The following is a 15652-nucleotide window of genomic DNA, read 5'->3' as shown; positions in this document are numbered from 1 at the left end:
GGATCCTGGGGACACCCACGTGACCCCCCACCATGGGGGCATCCATGGGATCCCCAACCGTGGGGGCACCCATGGGACCTCACGGGCACCCATGGGACTCCAGAGACACCCACACGACCCCCAACCACTGGGGGCACCCAAGGGCCCTTAGAGACACCCAGGGGACCCACAGCCACGGGGGGATCCCATGGGACCTCACGGACACCCATGGGACCCACGGGCACCCATACGGCCCCCAGCCAAAAGGGGCACCCAGGGGACCCTCAACCACTGTGGGCAGCCATTGGTCCTCATGGACACCCATAGGATCGTGGGGACACCCATAGGATCCTGGGGACACCCATGGGACCCCCAACCACGGGGACACCCACGTGACCTTAGAGACACCCATGGGACCCCCAATTATGGAGACACCCACGTGACCTTAGAGACACCCCTACGGGACCCCCAGACCCGGGGGGGCACCCAGAGGCCCCCCCACGTGACCCCCACCCTCCCGCGCACCTCAAAGGACCCCGGACCACTTCCGGTCCCCCCTTCCCCTCCCCCGCCCCCGCCCCCAGCGGCCCTACGGCCTCAAGGCCTCGCCGTCCCCCGGCCGCCCCCGCCGCCTCTCACCGATGGCCAGAGTGACGAAGGCGACCTGCAGCAGCAGGGACAACCAGCTGAGCGCGTACAGAAACCACATGGCGCGGCCGGCGGCCCCCGCTCCGCCCGAGCCCCCCTCCCCCCCCCCGGGCTCCCTCCGCCGCTGCCGTGACGGCGCAGGCGCTGAACCACGCGGCGCCGGAAGTGAAGAGAGGAGCCGGAAATGGAGAGCGGCGCCGGAAATGGAGAGCGCCCCCCTTCGGAGCGGAGGTTCGTGCGGCCGGATGCGGGGGGAGCCCCAAATTGGGGGGGGGGGGAAACCCAAAAGTTGGGAGGGGGCTCGGAGCGACACGGAGCCCCTCACGGCCCACAGCCGGACCCCCAGCGGCCCAGGGGACACCAGGAGCTCACACGGCCCCCAGTGGCTGCGTGGAGGACCTGAGGAGACGCACAGAGCCACCAACAGCCCCTGCCCCATAGAGGGACCCTACAGCCAGCCCTATAGCCATCACTCCCTATAGCTATGGCTCCTATGCAGCCCTATACCCACCCCTCTAACCATCACTCCCTATAGTCACCACTCTCTATAGCCACACCTCATCCCCCACCCCGCTACCCATCCCTATAACGGTCCCTATATCTACATCCCCATACCTATCACTCTATCCACCCCTATATTCACCCCATACCCACCCCTATATCCTCTGCTATGACTTTCTGTATCCACAATCTATTCCTACATCCCTTCCTATATCTACCCCTATATTTCTCCACCCTATAACCCTCCCTATATGTCTGCATCTCTATACCCACCCCTATATTCATCATTCCCTATATCCACCCCTATACACCTCAGCCCTATATCTTCCCTTACATCCATTCACCCCTACATCCATCAGTCCCTATACACGCCCCTATACCCATTCCTATACCCCCCACCCCTATAGCCACCCCTATATCTGTGCCTATAACCGTCCATATAAACCACTACCCCTATATCCATTCCCATATTCTCCCTATATCCGTTCACCCCTGCGCCCATCAGTGCCTATTGCTGCCCCTACATCCATCCCTATATCACTGCTATATCCCCAGCCCTATACTCGTCCCTATATCAGTCCTTTTAGTCACTCCTGTAGTCCCCGCCCCTCTACACACCGCTACATCCTTCCATATATCCTCACTCCCTATATCTCCAGTCACTATACCTGTCCCTATACCCGCCCCTATACCCGCCCCTACACCCGCCCCATTTCCCCCACCCGCGCAGTTCCGGGTAGGGGTGGGGGCGGGGCGGAGCCGCCATGGCTGCGGTGTACGGCGGTGTGGAGGGGTGAGGGGGGCTGGGATGGGCTGGGATGGGATGGAATGGGATGGGATGGGAAGGGGGGAGGATGGGATGGGATGGGTGCCCCCCTCCCCCCCCCCCATGGGTCCACCTTCACTTAAAACCCCCCAGTGGGGCCTCCCCACCCCTTGGGATTCCCCCGCATCCCAGCTGACCCCCCACTATGGGTTACCCCCTCCCCCCCCCTTGCACGTCCCAGGGCTCCCCCCACCCCAGCTGCCCCCCCCACACAGGGGAACCCCCCCATTGACTCACCCCCCCCCCCCCTTGAGTTAATCCCCCCCACATACCAGGGCTCCTTCCACCCCAGATGACCCCCCCTTTCCCCCTCCCATGTCCCAGGGACCCCCACCCCAGGTGACCCCCCCCATCCTCTGTCCCCCTCCCATGACCCATTGATTCAGGGATACCCCCACCCCAATGACCCCCCACTACGGGTTACTCCCTCCCCCCCCCCCCAAGACCCTGGGATCCTTCCATGCCAGCTGACCCCTAGGGCCCTCCCCAAGTGACCCCCCCACCCCCCAACTTGTGCTACCCCCTCACCCCCCCATGGTCCCCCCCCCATCTCCCTCCCCATGACCCACAGCACCCTCCACCATAGGTGACCCCCCCCACATCCAGATGTAAACCCCCCCATTGACTCAGAGGTCTCCCCCACCCCAGATGCCCCCCCTTTGGGTTAATCCCCCCCCCATATGCCTTGGGTCTTTCCACCCCAGCTGACTCCCCCACCCAAGGGAACCTCCCCCTCCATGTCCCAGGGCCCCCCCCTGAAGTCACACCCCCCCTTAAGCTACCCCTCACGACCCTAGGGTCCCCCCACCCCAGGTGCCCCCCCCCAATCCACGGGACCCCCCACCCTCTATCCCACCCCCCCATAACCCACAGCTCCCTCCACCATAGGTGACCCCCCCCTCCCCATGGATCCCTCCACCCCATATCCTTATGGGTTCCCTCACCCACGTGACCCCTCCCCCATCCAGAGGTCACTGAGCCTCACTGGGGGGGTCCCACCAACCCCCCCCCCCCCTCCCCACAGGGGGGGCACCCACTCCCAGGCCGTGCTGGTGGGCGCCGATGGCCGCATCCTGGCCGAGACCGAAGGGCTCTGCACCAACCATTGGGTAAGGGGGGGGTCAGTGGGGGGGAGGGATGGGGGCGGTGGTGCCGGGGGGGTCTCAGCGCTGCCCCCCCCCAGTTGGTGGGCACTGAGCTGTGCGTGGAGCGGATCCGGGCCATGGTGGAGGAGGCGAAGCGCCGTGCAGGGATGGACCCCGCTGTGCCACTGCGCGCCCTGGTGAGCAGCGTGTGCCCTCCTGGCCCCGTGTCACCCACTGCAGCCATGGGACGCTTGGCCTTGGGGTCCTGGCCCCGTCCTGGTCCCCACGGTCCCATCTCAGCCCCACGTCACCCCATTATAGCGATGGGGACACTTGGCCTTGGGCTCCCAGTCCTATCCCGATTCCCATGGTCCCATTGTCCCATCCTGATCCCATTGTCCCATCCCCTTGTGACCGCCTTGCTGGTGATGGGGACTCTTGGCTTTGGGGTCCCAGTCCTATCCCGGTCCCCATGGTCCCATTGTCCCATCCCAGCCCCATGCTCTCCATCCCAGTTCCACTGTCCCCTCCCATCCCCATGTCACCCCACTGCAGTGATGGGACACTTGGCCTTGGAGTCCAGGTCCCATCCCAGCCCCATGGTCCTCATCCTAGCGCCCATCCCAGTTCCACTGTCCCCTCCCATCCCCATTGTCACCCCACTGCAGTGATGGGGACACTTAGCTTTGAAGTCGCAGTCCCATCCTGGTCCCCACGGTCCCATCCCAGCCCCATTGTCCCATCTCAGCCCCCGTCCCAGTTCCGCTGTCCCTTGCCATCCGCACGTCACCCCTCTTGTGGTGACGGGGGACATTTGGCGTCGGGGCCCTGGTCCCATCCCGGTCCCCGTGGTCCCCATCCCATCCCCAGGTCCCATCCCCGTGTCACCCCGTGGCAGTGATGGGGACGCCGTGCTGTGGGTCACGTCCTTAAGGTCTCATCCTGGTCCCATCCCAGTCCCACCGCCCATCCCGGCGTCACCCTGTAGGAGGTGACGGGGACACCCAGCAGCGGCCGTGCCGTCCCCCTGCGGGCGGTGACGGCGAGCCGTGGCACAGGGGCTGTCGCTGAGCGGCGGTGACGAGGAGGACGCGCTCACAGCGCTGCTGGCGGAGCTGCGCCGGCGCTGCCCAGAGCTGAGCCAGAACTTCTGCGTCAGCAGCGACGCCGCGGGAGCCATGGCCACCGCCACCGACCGCGGTAGGGCGCAGGGGGTGCGCTGTGGGGTGGCAGCGGGGTGTCCCCCATCCCATCCAAACCCATCCCACCTCATTTCATCCCATCCTACCTCATCCCATCCCGATTCCATCCCGTCCAATTTCGGCCCATCTTGTCCTGTCCCATCCAATCAAATCCCATCCCATCCCATCCCATCCCCATCCCATCCCATCTCATCCCCTCCCATCCCATCCTCTCCCATCCCATCCCATCCCATCCCCATCCCATCCCATCCCTGTCCCGTCCCATCAAATCCTCTCCCATCCTATCCTGTCCTATCCCATCCCATCTCATCCCATCCCATCCCATCCCATCCCGTCCCATCCTGTCCCGTCCCATCCCATCCTCTCCCATCCCATCCCATCTTCTCCCATCCCATCCCATCCCATCCCATCCCATCCCCATCCCATCTCATCCCCATCCCATCCCATCCCATCCCATCCCCATCCCATCCCATCCCATCCCATCCCATCCCCATCCCATCCCATCCCATCCCCATCCCATCCCATCCCCATCCCATCCCATCCCATCAAATCCCATCCCATCCCCATCTCATGTCATCTCATCCCCATCCCATCCCATTTTATCTCACCTGATTCCCACGCCATCCCCATCTCATCCCCAGCCAATCCCATCCCATCCGATCCCATCTCATCCAGTTCTGTCTCACCCCATCCCCATCCCATCTGATCTCATCTCATCCAATTCTATCCCATCCCATCCCATTCTGATTCCCATCCCATCCCATCTCCTCTGATCCCACCCCATCCCACCCCATCCCATCCCATCCAGTTCTGTCTCACCCCATCCCATCCCCATTCCCACCCGCTGTCCCCACCCCACAAGGTGGCATCGTGCTGATCGCTGGCACCGGTTCCAATTGCCAACTGGTCAACCCCGATGGCACGGAGAGCAGCTGTGGTGGTTGGGGTCACGTGCTGGGCGACGAGGGCTCAGGTGAGCGCAGCTGTGCGGTGGGGGGTGGTGCTGGGGGGGGGAGGGGGATGCTTTTTGGGGTCAATGTGGGGTCCCACAGCGTATTGGATCGCACACCGGGCGGTGAAGACGGTGTTTGACAGCATGGACAACCTGGAGGTGTCACCGCACGACGTCGGCTACGTCAAGCAAGCCATGTTCCAGTACTTCCAGGTGTGGGGATGGGGTGGGGTGGGATTGGATGGGATGGGGATGGGATGGGATGGGGATGGAGATGGGGATGGGATGGGATGGGGATGGGGATGGGATGGGGATGGGGATGGGATGGGATGGGGATGGGGATGGGATGGGGATGGGATGGATGGGATGGGATGGGGATGGGGATGGGATGGGATGGGGATGGGATGGGGATGGGATGATGGGATGGGGATGGGATGGGGATGGGGATGGGATGGGGATGGGATGGGATGGGGATGGGGATGGGATGGGGATGGGATGGGATGGGGATGGGGATGGGGATGGGATGGGGATGGGATGGGATGGGGATGGGATGGGATGGGATGGGATGGGATGGGATGGGGATGGGGATGGGGATGGGGATGGGGATGGGGATGGGGATGGAGGATGGGGATGGGGATGGGATGGGATGGGATGGGATGGGATGGGGATGGGATGGGATGGATGGGGATGGGGATGGGATGGGATGGGATGGGATGGGGATGGGGTGGGAGGGATGGGGATGGAGGGTGGGATGGGGAGGGATGGGATGGGATGGGATGGGATGGGGGATGGGATGGGGATGGGATGGGGATGGGAGATGGGGATGGGATGGGATGGATGGATGGGATGGGATGGGGATGGGATGGGGATGGGAGGGATGGGATGGGATGGGATGGGATGGGATGGGGATGGATGGGAGGGGGATGGTGGATGGGGATGGATGGATGGGATGGGTGGGATGGTGGGATGGGATGGGAGGATGGGGATGGGGAATGGGGATGGGGGATGGGATGGTGGGATGGATGGGGATGGGGAGGGGATGGGATGGATGGGTGGGATGGGATGGGATGGGATTGGATGGGTGGTGGGAGGGATGGATGGGATGGAGGGGATGGGGATGGGATGGGGATGGGATGGGATGGAGATGGAGGGTGGATGGGATGGGATGGATGGATGGAGATGGGGAGGGGGATGGGATGGATGGGGTGGGATGGGGATGTGGATGGGATGGGAGTGGAGGTGGGATGGAGGATGGGATGGATTGGATGGGGATGGGATGGATGGATGGGATGGTGGATGGAGGATGGGGATGGGATGGGATGGGGATGGGTATGGGGATGGGGATGGGAGGATGGGAGGTGGGATGGGATGGGATGGGATGGATGGGAGGGGATGGGATGGGATGGATGGGGGATGGGATGGATGGGATGGGGATGGGATGGATGGGATGGATGGGGATGGGGAGGGGATGGGTTGGGAGGGGATGGGAGAGATGGGATGGGGATGGAGGTGGGATGGAGGATGGGGATGGGATGGAGATGGGATGGATGGGATGGGGATGGGATGGGATGGGGATGGAGGATGGGGATGGATGGGGATGGGATGGTGGTGGGGAGGGGATGGGGATGGGGTTGGGGATGGGATGAGGGGATGTGGGTGGGATGGGATGGGGATGGTGGGTGGGATGGGGATGGGTGGATGGGGAGGTGGGATGGGATGGGATGGGGTGGAGGGATGGGATGGGATGGGATGGGATGGGGTGGGAGTGGGGATGGGGATGGGGATGGGATGGGAGGGGATGGGAGATGGGATGGGATGGGGATGGAGGGATGGGATGGGATGGATGGGATGGGGATGGGATGGGATGGGGATGGGGATGGGGGATGAGGGGATGGGATGGGATGGGGATGGGGATGGATGGATGGGATGGGATGGGGATGGGATGGGGATGGGGATGGGATGGGATGGAGATGGAGATGGAGATGGGGAGGGGATGGGACGGAGATGGGGATGGGGACGGGGACGGGGACGGGAAGGTGAGTTGGGATGGAATGGAGGTGGGTTGGGAGCTGTCTGAGCCCCTGACTCCCACTCTTGGCGTCCCCCTCCCCAGATCTCCAACAGGATGGGGCTCCTGCCACACGTCTACCGCACCTTCCAGAAGGCCGAGTTCGCGGGGTTCTGCCGGAAGGTGGCAGAGGGTACGGCGCCAGATGGGGAATGGGGCTGCGGGTGGGGATCCGTGGAGTCCTTGGCTCCTCACGGTGGAGATCCACAGTTCTCCCTTGGCTCTTGGTGGGGATCCACGTCCGTCCCGTGGCTCTTGGTGGGCATCCGTGGTTGTCCCCTGGTTCTTGGTGGGGATCCATGGTCATCCCTTGGCTCATGGCTGGAATCCACAGCGGTCCCGTGGTTCTTAGTGGAGATCTGTAGTTGTCCCATGGTTCGTGGAGGGGATCTGGTGGTGGGGATCTCGGTGGGGATCCATGGATGTCCCTTGGTTCTCAGTGGGGATCCATGGATGTCCTTGCCTCCTCACGGTGGAGATCCACAGTTCTCCCTTGGCTCTTGGTGGGCATCCATGGTGGTTCCTTGGTTCTTGGTGGGGATCCATTCTTTGGTTCTTGAAGGGGATCCGTGGTCGTCCCAAGGATCTCGGTGGGGATCCACAGTTGTCCCTTGGCTCGTGGGTTGGATGCACAGTTGTCCCTTGGCTTTCAGTGGCGATCTGTAGTTGTCCCTTGGCTCTTGATGGGGATCTTGGTGAGGATCCACGGATGTCCTTTGGCTCATGGTGGGGATCCACGGATGTCCCTTGGTTCTCAGTGGGGATCCATGGACGTCCTTGGCTCCTCACGGTGGAGATCCACAGTTCTCCTTCGGTTCTTGGTGGCCATCCCTGGTGATCCCTTGGTTCTTGGTGGGGATCCATTCTTTGGTTCTTGAAGGCGATCCGTGGCTGTCCCGTGATCCCGGGTGGGGACCCACGGCTGCCCCTTGTTCTGTTTTGTGGATCCGTCCCTTGGCTGTCGTGGGGACCCTTGGATGTCCTTTAGTCCCTGGTGGGGGTCCCCCCCCCCCCCCATTTGCTCAGGACCCCGTGCCCCCCAGGTGCCCACGCCGGGGACGCGCTGTGCCGCCACCTCTTCCTGCAGGCCGGGGAGGTGCTGGCCCGCCACGTGCTGGCCGTGCTGCCCCGCGTGGATGAGGTGAGTGGCACCGGGGGGTGGGGGGGGGACAGCCCCCATCCTGCCCTGTGGCCCGGCACCAACACGGTGCCCAGGTTGGGGCGGGGAGGCTCCTGGCCCCATTTCCCCCCCCTCCAACACACACAGAGCCTGTTCCGGGGGGAGCTGGGACTCCCCATCGTCTGCGTGGGCTCCGTCTGGAAGAGCTGGGAGCTGATGAGAGAGGGTGAGCCGGGGGGGGGGGGGGCTGTGTGTGTGTGGCTGGGGGGGCACCCGTAGCCCCCTCCCCATACCCAGCACCCCTTCCTCTGCTCCAGGCTTTGTGCAGGCGTTGGTTCGAGCCCGGGGGGGGGATTCCTTGGGGGCTTTCTCCCACTTCAGCCTCCTGCGGCTGCGGCATTCCTCGGCGCTGGGGGGGGCCAGCCTGGGGGCCCGGCACGTGGGGCACAAATTGCCACTGGATTACAGCAGCAACGCCGATGTCTTCTACACACATCACTTCTAGGGGGGGGGGGAGGGGGCACGCAACCCCCCGGGGATGGTTTTGGCTGAATTGTGTCTTGTTTGGGTCATAAAAGGTGAAATTTTGTACTGAGCGCTGTGCAGTCAGGGGTGGGGGGGAGAATGGGAGGGGGGTGGTGAGGAGTGGGGCTGGGATCGGTGCGGGGGGGCAGTGGGGTGAGGAGGGCTATGGGGGGGGGTGGGATGTGGCTGAGAGGGGAACCAGAAGGGAGAGGAAAAGAGGAAGGAGAAGAGAAAAAAAAAAGGGGGGGGGGATGGGTGAGAGAGGAAATAATGGGGGGAAAAAGAGAGGAAATAATGGAGGAAGGAGAGGAAATAATGGGGGGGGAGAAGGAGAGGAAATAACGGGGGGGGAGGAGGAGAGGAAATAATGGGGGGGGAAAAGGAGATGAAATAACAGGGGAAGGAGAGGAAATAATGGAGGAAGGAGAGGAAATAATGGGGGGAAAAGGAGAGAAAATAACAGGGGAAGGAGAGGAAACAATGGGGGAAGGAGAGGAAATAATGGGGGGAAAAGGAGAGGAAATAACAGGGGAAGGAGAGGAAATAATGGGGGAAGGAGGAAATAACGGGAAGGAGAGGAAATAATGGAGGAAGGAGAGGAAATAATGGGGGGAAGAGAAGGGGAAATAACGGGAAGGAGAGAAAATAATGGAGGAAGGAGAGGAAATAATGGGGGGAAAGGGAGAGGAAATAACAGGGGAAGGAGAGGAAATAATGGAGGAAGGAGAGGAAATAATGGGGGGAAAAGAAGGGGAAATAACAGGGGAAGGAGAGGAAATAATGGGGGGAAAAGAAGGGGAAATAACAGGGGAAGGAGAGGAAATAATGGGGGGAAAAGAAGGGGAAATAACAGGGGAAGGAGAGGAAAGCAGCGGTGGCTGCAGGCTGCACCTCCTTCCAAGACAAACAGGATTTTTTCAGCTCCTAAATGAGTTTAATATTTGGGTTGGGGGGGGGGGGAACTGGCAGAACCCAGCAGCCCTGACCCATAGCCCACCCCCCACTGCCCTCTGGGAGCCCCCCAGGGCCGCGGCAATGGGGCGGCAGTGAGCTCAGCACCGTTCCTGCAGCCCACCCACCCCGAAGCGCTCTGCTGAAGGGAAACCTCCACATCCCCGTGGGGTGGGGGTGGGCTCCTTCCCGGCCTCATGGCACACGGGTGCCCCCGGCCCCCCCGACCCCTGTGGGGAGACAGAGGCTGCAGCTCTCCTTGGATTTATTGCGCTGAGAAAGGAACGGAGTGACGCCGCAGGGTGGGATGGGGGCAGAAATCCTTTAAGGCCAATTCCACAAAGTGCATCCCGGGGGAGGACAACCAGGGCCGGTCTGTGCCCCCTCCCCAACCCACTTTGGACCCCCGACCCTTACAGGGGGTCCCAGCACGCGGCCTCCATCCGTCAGCACCTATCTGAGAAAGGAGGAATTTGGGGCTGGTGGTTGTGGTGCCCTCGGCCTCACCCTGGGCTATAGGGGATCCCATGGAAGGGAATGCTGAGGGGCACGGTGGGCCGGGGGGGATCCCCACAATTCAGAGCCGACCAAAGAAGGGCTCCAGGATGGAGCTCAGAGCCGTGAGAGTCTTAGAAAGCAAGAGCTGCCCAAAACCGAGAGACGGCACGAGGGGAGATTGAAAAACGAAGAAATAAAAGTCATAATAATAAAGAAAAAAAAACCCCAAACAACCCCAAAACGAAGGTACTCAAAGCACACAGCAAGGCTTCCCGCGGCGCAGAGCTCGGCTGCAGCTCTCAGTACTTCACACCCGGCACAAACTCCTTGGCGTCGGGGTTCAAGGTGCTTTTGCTCTGTAAGAGAAGGGGGTGGCCGCTGGTTGGCCAATGGGCCACCAATGGTTGGCCAGCAGCTGATGAAAGGGTTGGCCAATGGTTGGCCAACTGTTGATGGACGGGTTGGCCAATGGTTGATCAGTGCATTGGCCGACAGTTGACCAGTGGTTGATGAGTGGGTTGGCCAATGGTTGACCAACAGATGTTGAACAGGTTGGCCAACTGTTGATGAATGGGTTGGCCAACGGTTGGCCAACTGTTGATGAATGGGTTGGCCAATGGTTGGCCAATGGTTGATCAATGGGTTGGCCAACGGTTGACCAATGGTCGATGGGTAGGTTGGCCAATCATTGATCAGTGGATTGGCCAATGGTTGACCAGTGGTTGATCAATGACTTGTCCAACAGTTGACCAACTGCTGCTCAGTGGGCTGGCCAATGGTTGACCAACTGTTGATCAATGGGCTGGCCAATGGTTGCTCAGTGGGCTGGCCAATGGTTGGCCAACAGTTAATGAATGGGTTGGCCAATGGTTGACCAACTGTTGATCAATGGGTTGGCCAATGGTTGCTCAGTGGGCTGGCCAATGGTTGGCCAACAGTTAATGAATGGGTTGGCCAATGGTTGACCAACAGTTAATGAATGGGTTGGCCAATGGTTGACCAACTGTTGATCAATGGGTTGGCCAATGGCTGCTCAGTGGGTTGGCCAATGGTTGACCAACAGTTGGTGAATGGGTTGGCCAGCAGTTGACCAGTGGTTGCTCAATGGGTCAGACAACAGTTGACCAGTGGTTCATCAGTGGGTTAGCCAATGGTTGACCAACTATCAGTGGGTTAGCCAATGGTTGACCAACAGTTGATGAATGGGTTGGCCAACATTTGACCAATGGTTGCTCAATGGATTGGCCAATAGTTGACCAAGTACTGATGAATGGTTGACCAATGGTTGATCGGTGGATTGGCCAACAGTTGACCAGCGGTTGATGAATGGGTTGGCCAATGGTTGATCAACAGTCAATGAATGGGTTGGCCAACAGTTGACCAATGGTTGATGAATGGATCGGCCAACAGTTGACCAGTGGTTGATGAATGGATCAGCCAACAGTTGACCAATGGTTGATGAATGGATCAGCCAACAGTTGACCAATGGTTGATGAATGGATCGGCCAACAGTTGACCAATGGTTGATGAATGGGTCGGCCAACTGTTGACCAATGGTTGATGAATGGGTTGGCCAACAGTTGGCCAATGGTTGATGAATGGATCGGCCAATGGTTGACCAATGGTTGATGAATGGATTGGCCAATGGTTGACCAATGGTTGATGAATGGATCGGCCAATGATTGACCAATGGTTGATGAATGGGTTGGCCAACTGTTGGCCAATGGTTGATGAATGGATCGGCCAATGGTTGATGAATGGGTTGGCCAACTGTTGGCCAATGGTTGATGAATGGGTTGGCCAACAGTTGACCAACTGCCAATCCTGCTCCTAGGGCAGCTCCACCTCAGGCAAAACCCCAAAGGACATCTTCCACCCCCTCCCCGTTCCCCCCAGAGCTGCTGTATGGCAGCCCCCTACCACGACATCCTCGGGGCCGCGGCCGTCAGCGACGCAGAGCCCATTGAGCTGCTGCTGCAGCTGCCCCACGCGCTGGGGAAGATCTCGTGATGGGATGAACCACTCCTGGTCCTCTTCGTCCAACATCTCCTGGAAGCAGCGGTCGAGGAACTCCTGCTCCTGCAGCTCCTCCTCCACCTGCCCAAAGAGAGGGCTGCACTCAGTGCCTCCCCACCCTTAGTGTAAAACTTTTCCCTTCTATCCCCTTAAATCTCCCCTCTTTAAGCTGGAAACCATTTCCCCCGTCCTCTCATACAGCCCCTGCTCTCGGTCCGTCCCTTCCTCCTCACAGCCCCTTTAGATGCTGAAGGCCATCCCAGCTCTCCCCAGGGCCTTCACCTCCCCAGCTGCACGGCCCCAGCTGTTGGAGAGGCCCACGGAGACGTCAGAGGGTTGGAGCAGCTCCCTGCAAGGACAGGGGGAGGGAGCTGGGGCTCTGCAGCCTGGAGGAGGGAAGACTCCAAGAAGATCTTATAGTGACCTTCCAGGACCTCAAGGGGGCCTACAGGAAAGCTGTGGGAGAGATGTTTCATAAGGGCACACAGTGACAGCATGCAAGGACCTTTCCAACCCAACCCAACCATCCCATATCTATAATCTGTAAGGACCCTTCCAACTCAACCATCCCATGGTTGTGTGATCTGTAAGGACCTTTCCAACATAACCCAACCCAACCCAACCATCCCATGGCTGTGTGATCTATTAGGACTCTTCTAACCCCATCACCCCATGTCTCCGATCTGTTAGGACCTTTCCAACCCAACTCAACCCAACTGTCCCATGCTGATATGATCAGTTAGGACCTTTTCAGCCCAATCCACATCTCTGTGACCTGTTAGGACCTTTCCAACCCAACCCAACCATCCCATGGCTCTGCGACCTGTCAGGACCTTTCCAACCCAACCATCCCACATCTTTGTGACCTGTTGGGACCTTTCCAACACAACCCAACCCAACCATCCCATGACTCTGATCTATTAGGACACTTCTAACCCAACCATCCCATGTCTCTGATCTGTAAGGACTTTTCCAACCCAACCCAACCCAACCCAACCATCCCACATCTCTGTGACCTATTGGGATTTTTCCAACCCAACCCAACCCAACCACCCCATGGTGCTGTGATCTCTTAGGACCTTTCCAACCCTACCGTCCCATGGCTCTGCGATCTGTAAGGACCGGTGGGATCTGTAAGGACCTGCAGGATCCGTGAGGCTCACCTGCCTGTCGAAGTCCTCCTCGTTCTCCATCCACATGTACTCAGCAAAGGGGTTGTTCTCCTTTTTCTCTCGGCCATCGCCCCCCTTCCCCTCGCTGCCCTGGGCGCCGCCGGCCGCATCGGGGCCGTTCATGGCTGGTGCCGCTGTGGGGTGGGCTGGGCTCAGGGGGGGCAATGCGGGACCACCCCCCCCCCCCCTCACCCTCCCACAGAGCTTCTGTCCACAAATAGCCTGGGGGGGCGAGCTTTTCCAACTTTTCCAACCCAACCCAACCATCCCATGGCTCTGTGACCTGTCAGGACCTTTCCAACCCAACCCAACCCAACCCAACTGTCCCATGCTGATATGATCAGTTAGGACCTTTCCAACCCAACCCAACCATCCCATGGCTCTGTGATCTGTAAGGACCTTTCCAACCCAACCCAACCATCCCATGGCTCTGTGACCTGTCAGGACCTTTTCAACCCAACCCAACCATCCCATGGCTCTGTGACCTGTCAGGACCTTTTCAACCCAACCCAACCATCCCATGGCTCTGTGACCTGTCAGGACCTTTCCAACCCAACCCAACCCAACTGTCCCATGCTGATATGATCAGTTAGGACCTTTTCAGCCCAACCCACATCTCTGCGACCTGTCAGGACCTTCCCAATCCAACCCAACCCAACCCAACCCAACTGTCCCATGCTGATACGATCAGTTAGGACCTTTTCAGCCCAACCCAACCATCCCATGGCTCTGTGATCTGTAAGAACCTTTCCAACCCAACCATCCCAGCAGAGGGGTGAGGGGAAGGTCTGGGGGGGAGAGGGGGGGTCAGGAGGTGACAGCTCCGGGGTTGGGGGGGGAGCCCCGAGGTGAAGCTGTGGGGGGACACTGAGGGGGCTGTGGGGTGGGGGGGGTAACCTACAGCGGGAGGGGGGCGACAGTGGAGGTCCCTGGGCTGGGGGTCCTTGGACTGGGGGTTCGTGGATTGGGGCTGGGGGTCCCTAGGTGGGGAGTCACTGAATTGGGGCAGTGATTGGACTGGGGGTCCCTGGATTGGGGGGAGACCCTGGGCAGGGGGTCTCTGAATTGGGGGGGGAGGGGGGTTCTTCCATTTGGGGGGGGTCCTTGGATTGGGGCTGGGGTCACGGGGCAGGGGGTCCCTGGATGGGGGGGGGAGTTCTTGGACTGGGGGGGAGGGTCCTTGGATGGGGGGTCCTTAGACTGGGGGTACCTGGTTTGGGGCTGGGGTCCCTGGGTGGGGGTTCCCTGGATTGGGGGGGGGGGAATCATTGGACTGGGGGTTCCTGGACTGGGGGTGTGGGGGGGAGGCCTTGGATTGGGGGTCTTTGGATTGGAGCTGGGGGTCCCTGGATTGGGGGGTGTGGGGGGTCCTTGGGTGGGGGTCCTTGCACTGGGGGGTGGTCCCGGGATTGGAGGTCCTTGGATTGCGGGTGGGGACCCTGGGCTGGGGGTCCGCGGATTGGGGGGGGGTTCTTGGATGGGGGGTCCTCAGATTGGGGGTCCCTGCATTGAGGATCCTTGGATTGGAGCTGGGGGTCCCTGGGCTGGGGGTCCTTGCATTGGGGGGGGTCCCCGGATTGGGGCTGGGGTTCCGTGGGCGGGGGGAGGCTCTGAGCCGGGACGCCCTGAGACGACAACGCTGCCCCCCCCTGGCAGACAGACCCCCCATTCAGCCCCGAACGCCCGGCCCCGTGTCCCCCCCCCCCCCCCCCCCGTACCTGCGGGACCCCCGGAGCCGCCCCCCGTCCGCCCGCAGCGCCGCCACCGCCACAGCGCCCCGCCCCGCCGCGCTGCCATTGGGCCGCCCCCGCTGGCACTGACCAATGAGAGGAGGGGGAGAGGATTGGCCGCGAGAGGATTGGATGACGGGGAGCGGGGGGCGGGAGAGAGGCTTGGCGTGCGTCCCGCCCGTGCGCTCGCCGGATTGGCTGCGCGGGTTCACCCGCTGGCCAATGGGAGGGAGAGGCGGCGAAGAGAAACGAAGGATTGGCTCGCCCCCGCTGAGTGCGTCTCCCACGTGGGGAGAGACGAGATGTCAACAGCCGGCGCTGCCTCCGATTGGCTGAGCGGAGGCGCCCAATGGCGAGAGGCGTTACGAGCCGAACGCGG

The 15652-nt window shown here is 61.1% G+C and overlaps 2 protein-coding genes across 4 annotated transcripts; one reads left to right on the top strand and one right to left on the bottom strand.

Moving 5' to 3' along the window:
• Positions 1–1807: 1807 nt before the first annotated feature.
• NAGK (N-acetylglucosamine kinase) lies at positions 1808–8969 on the top strand. Of its 2 annotated transcripts, none has more exons than XM_085223784.1 (10): positions 1808–1921; positions 2979–3063; positions 3138–3236; positions 4098–4239; positions 5104–5214; positions 5294–5406; positions 7307–7394; positions 8305–8402; positions 8529–8607; positions 8699–8969. In XM_085223784.1, exons 1-10 carry the CDS (start codon positions 1893–1895, stop codon positions 8884–8886), a joined length of 1032 nt encoding a protein of 343 aa, XP_085079910.1. In that variant the 5' UTR covers positions 1808–1892; the 3' UTR covers positions 8887–8969. The 2 variants fall into 2 exon arrangements, with proteins under 2 accessions (XP_085079910.1, XP_085079909.1); XM_085223783.1 differs by having other exon boundaries at positions 5050–5214.
• A 1136-nt stretch (positions 8970–10105) lies between these two features.
• On the bottom strand, positions 10106–15387 carry PAIP2B (poly(A) binding protein interacting protein 2B). Of its 2 annotated transcripts, none has more exons than XM_085223786.1 (4): positions 15262–15387; positions 13535–13677; positions 12279–12452; positions 10106–10711 (listed from the first exon to the last, which is right to left on the bottom strand). In XM_085223786.1, exons 1-4 carry the CDS (start codon positions 15338–15340, stop codon positions 10655–10657), a joined length of 453 nt encoding a protein of 150 aa, XP_085079912.1. In that variant the 5' UTR covers positions 15341–15387; the 3' UTR covers positions 10106–10654. The 2 variants fall into 2 exon arrangements, with proteins under 2 accessions (XP_085079912.1, XP_085079911.1); XM_085223785.1 differs by having other exon boundaries at positions 12276–12452; positions 15262–15386.
• Between the last annotated feature and the right edge of the window lie 265 nt (positions 15388–15652).

Source organism: Meleagris gallopavo, chromosome 4 (genome assembly GCF_905368555.1).
Source record: "Meleagris gallopavo chromosome 4, MGAL_WU_HG_1.1, whole genome shotgun sequence".
In the NCBI taxonomy this organism is placed as follows: Eukaryota; Metazoa; Chordata; class Aves; order Galliformes; family Phasianidae; genus Meleagris; species Meleagris gallopavo.
The sequence above is the reverse complement of the archived record's forward strand: the minus strand, read 5'-3'. Positions and strand labels throughout refer to the sequence as shown.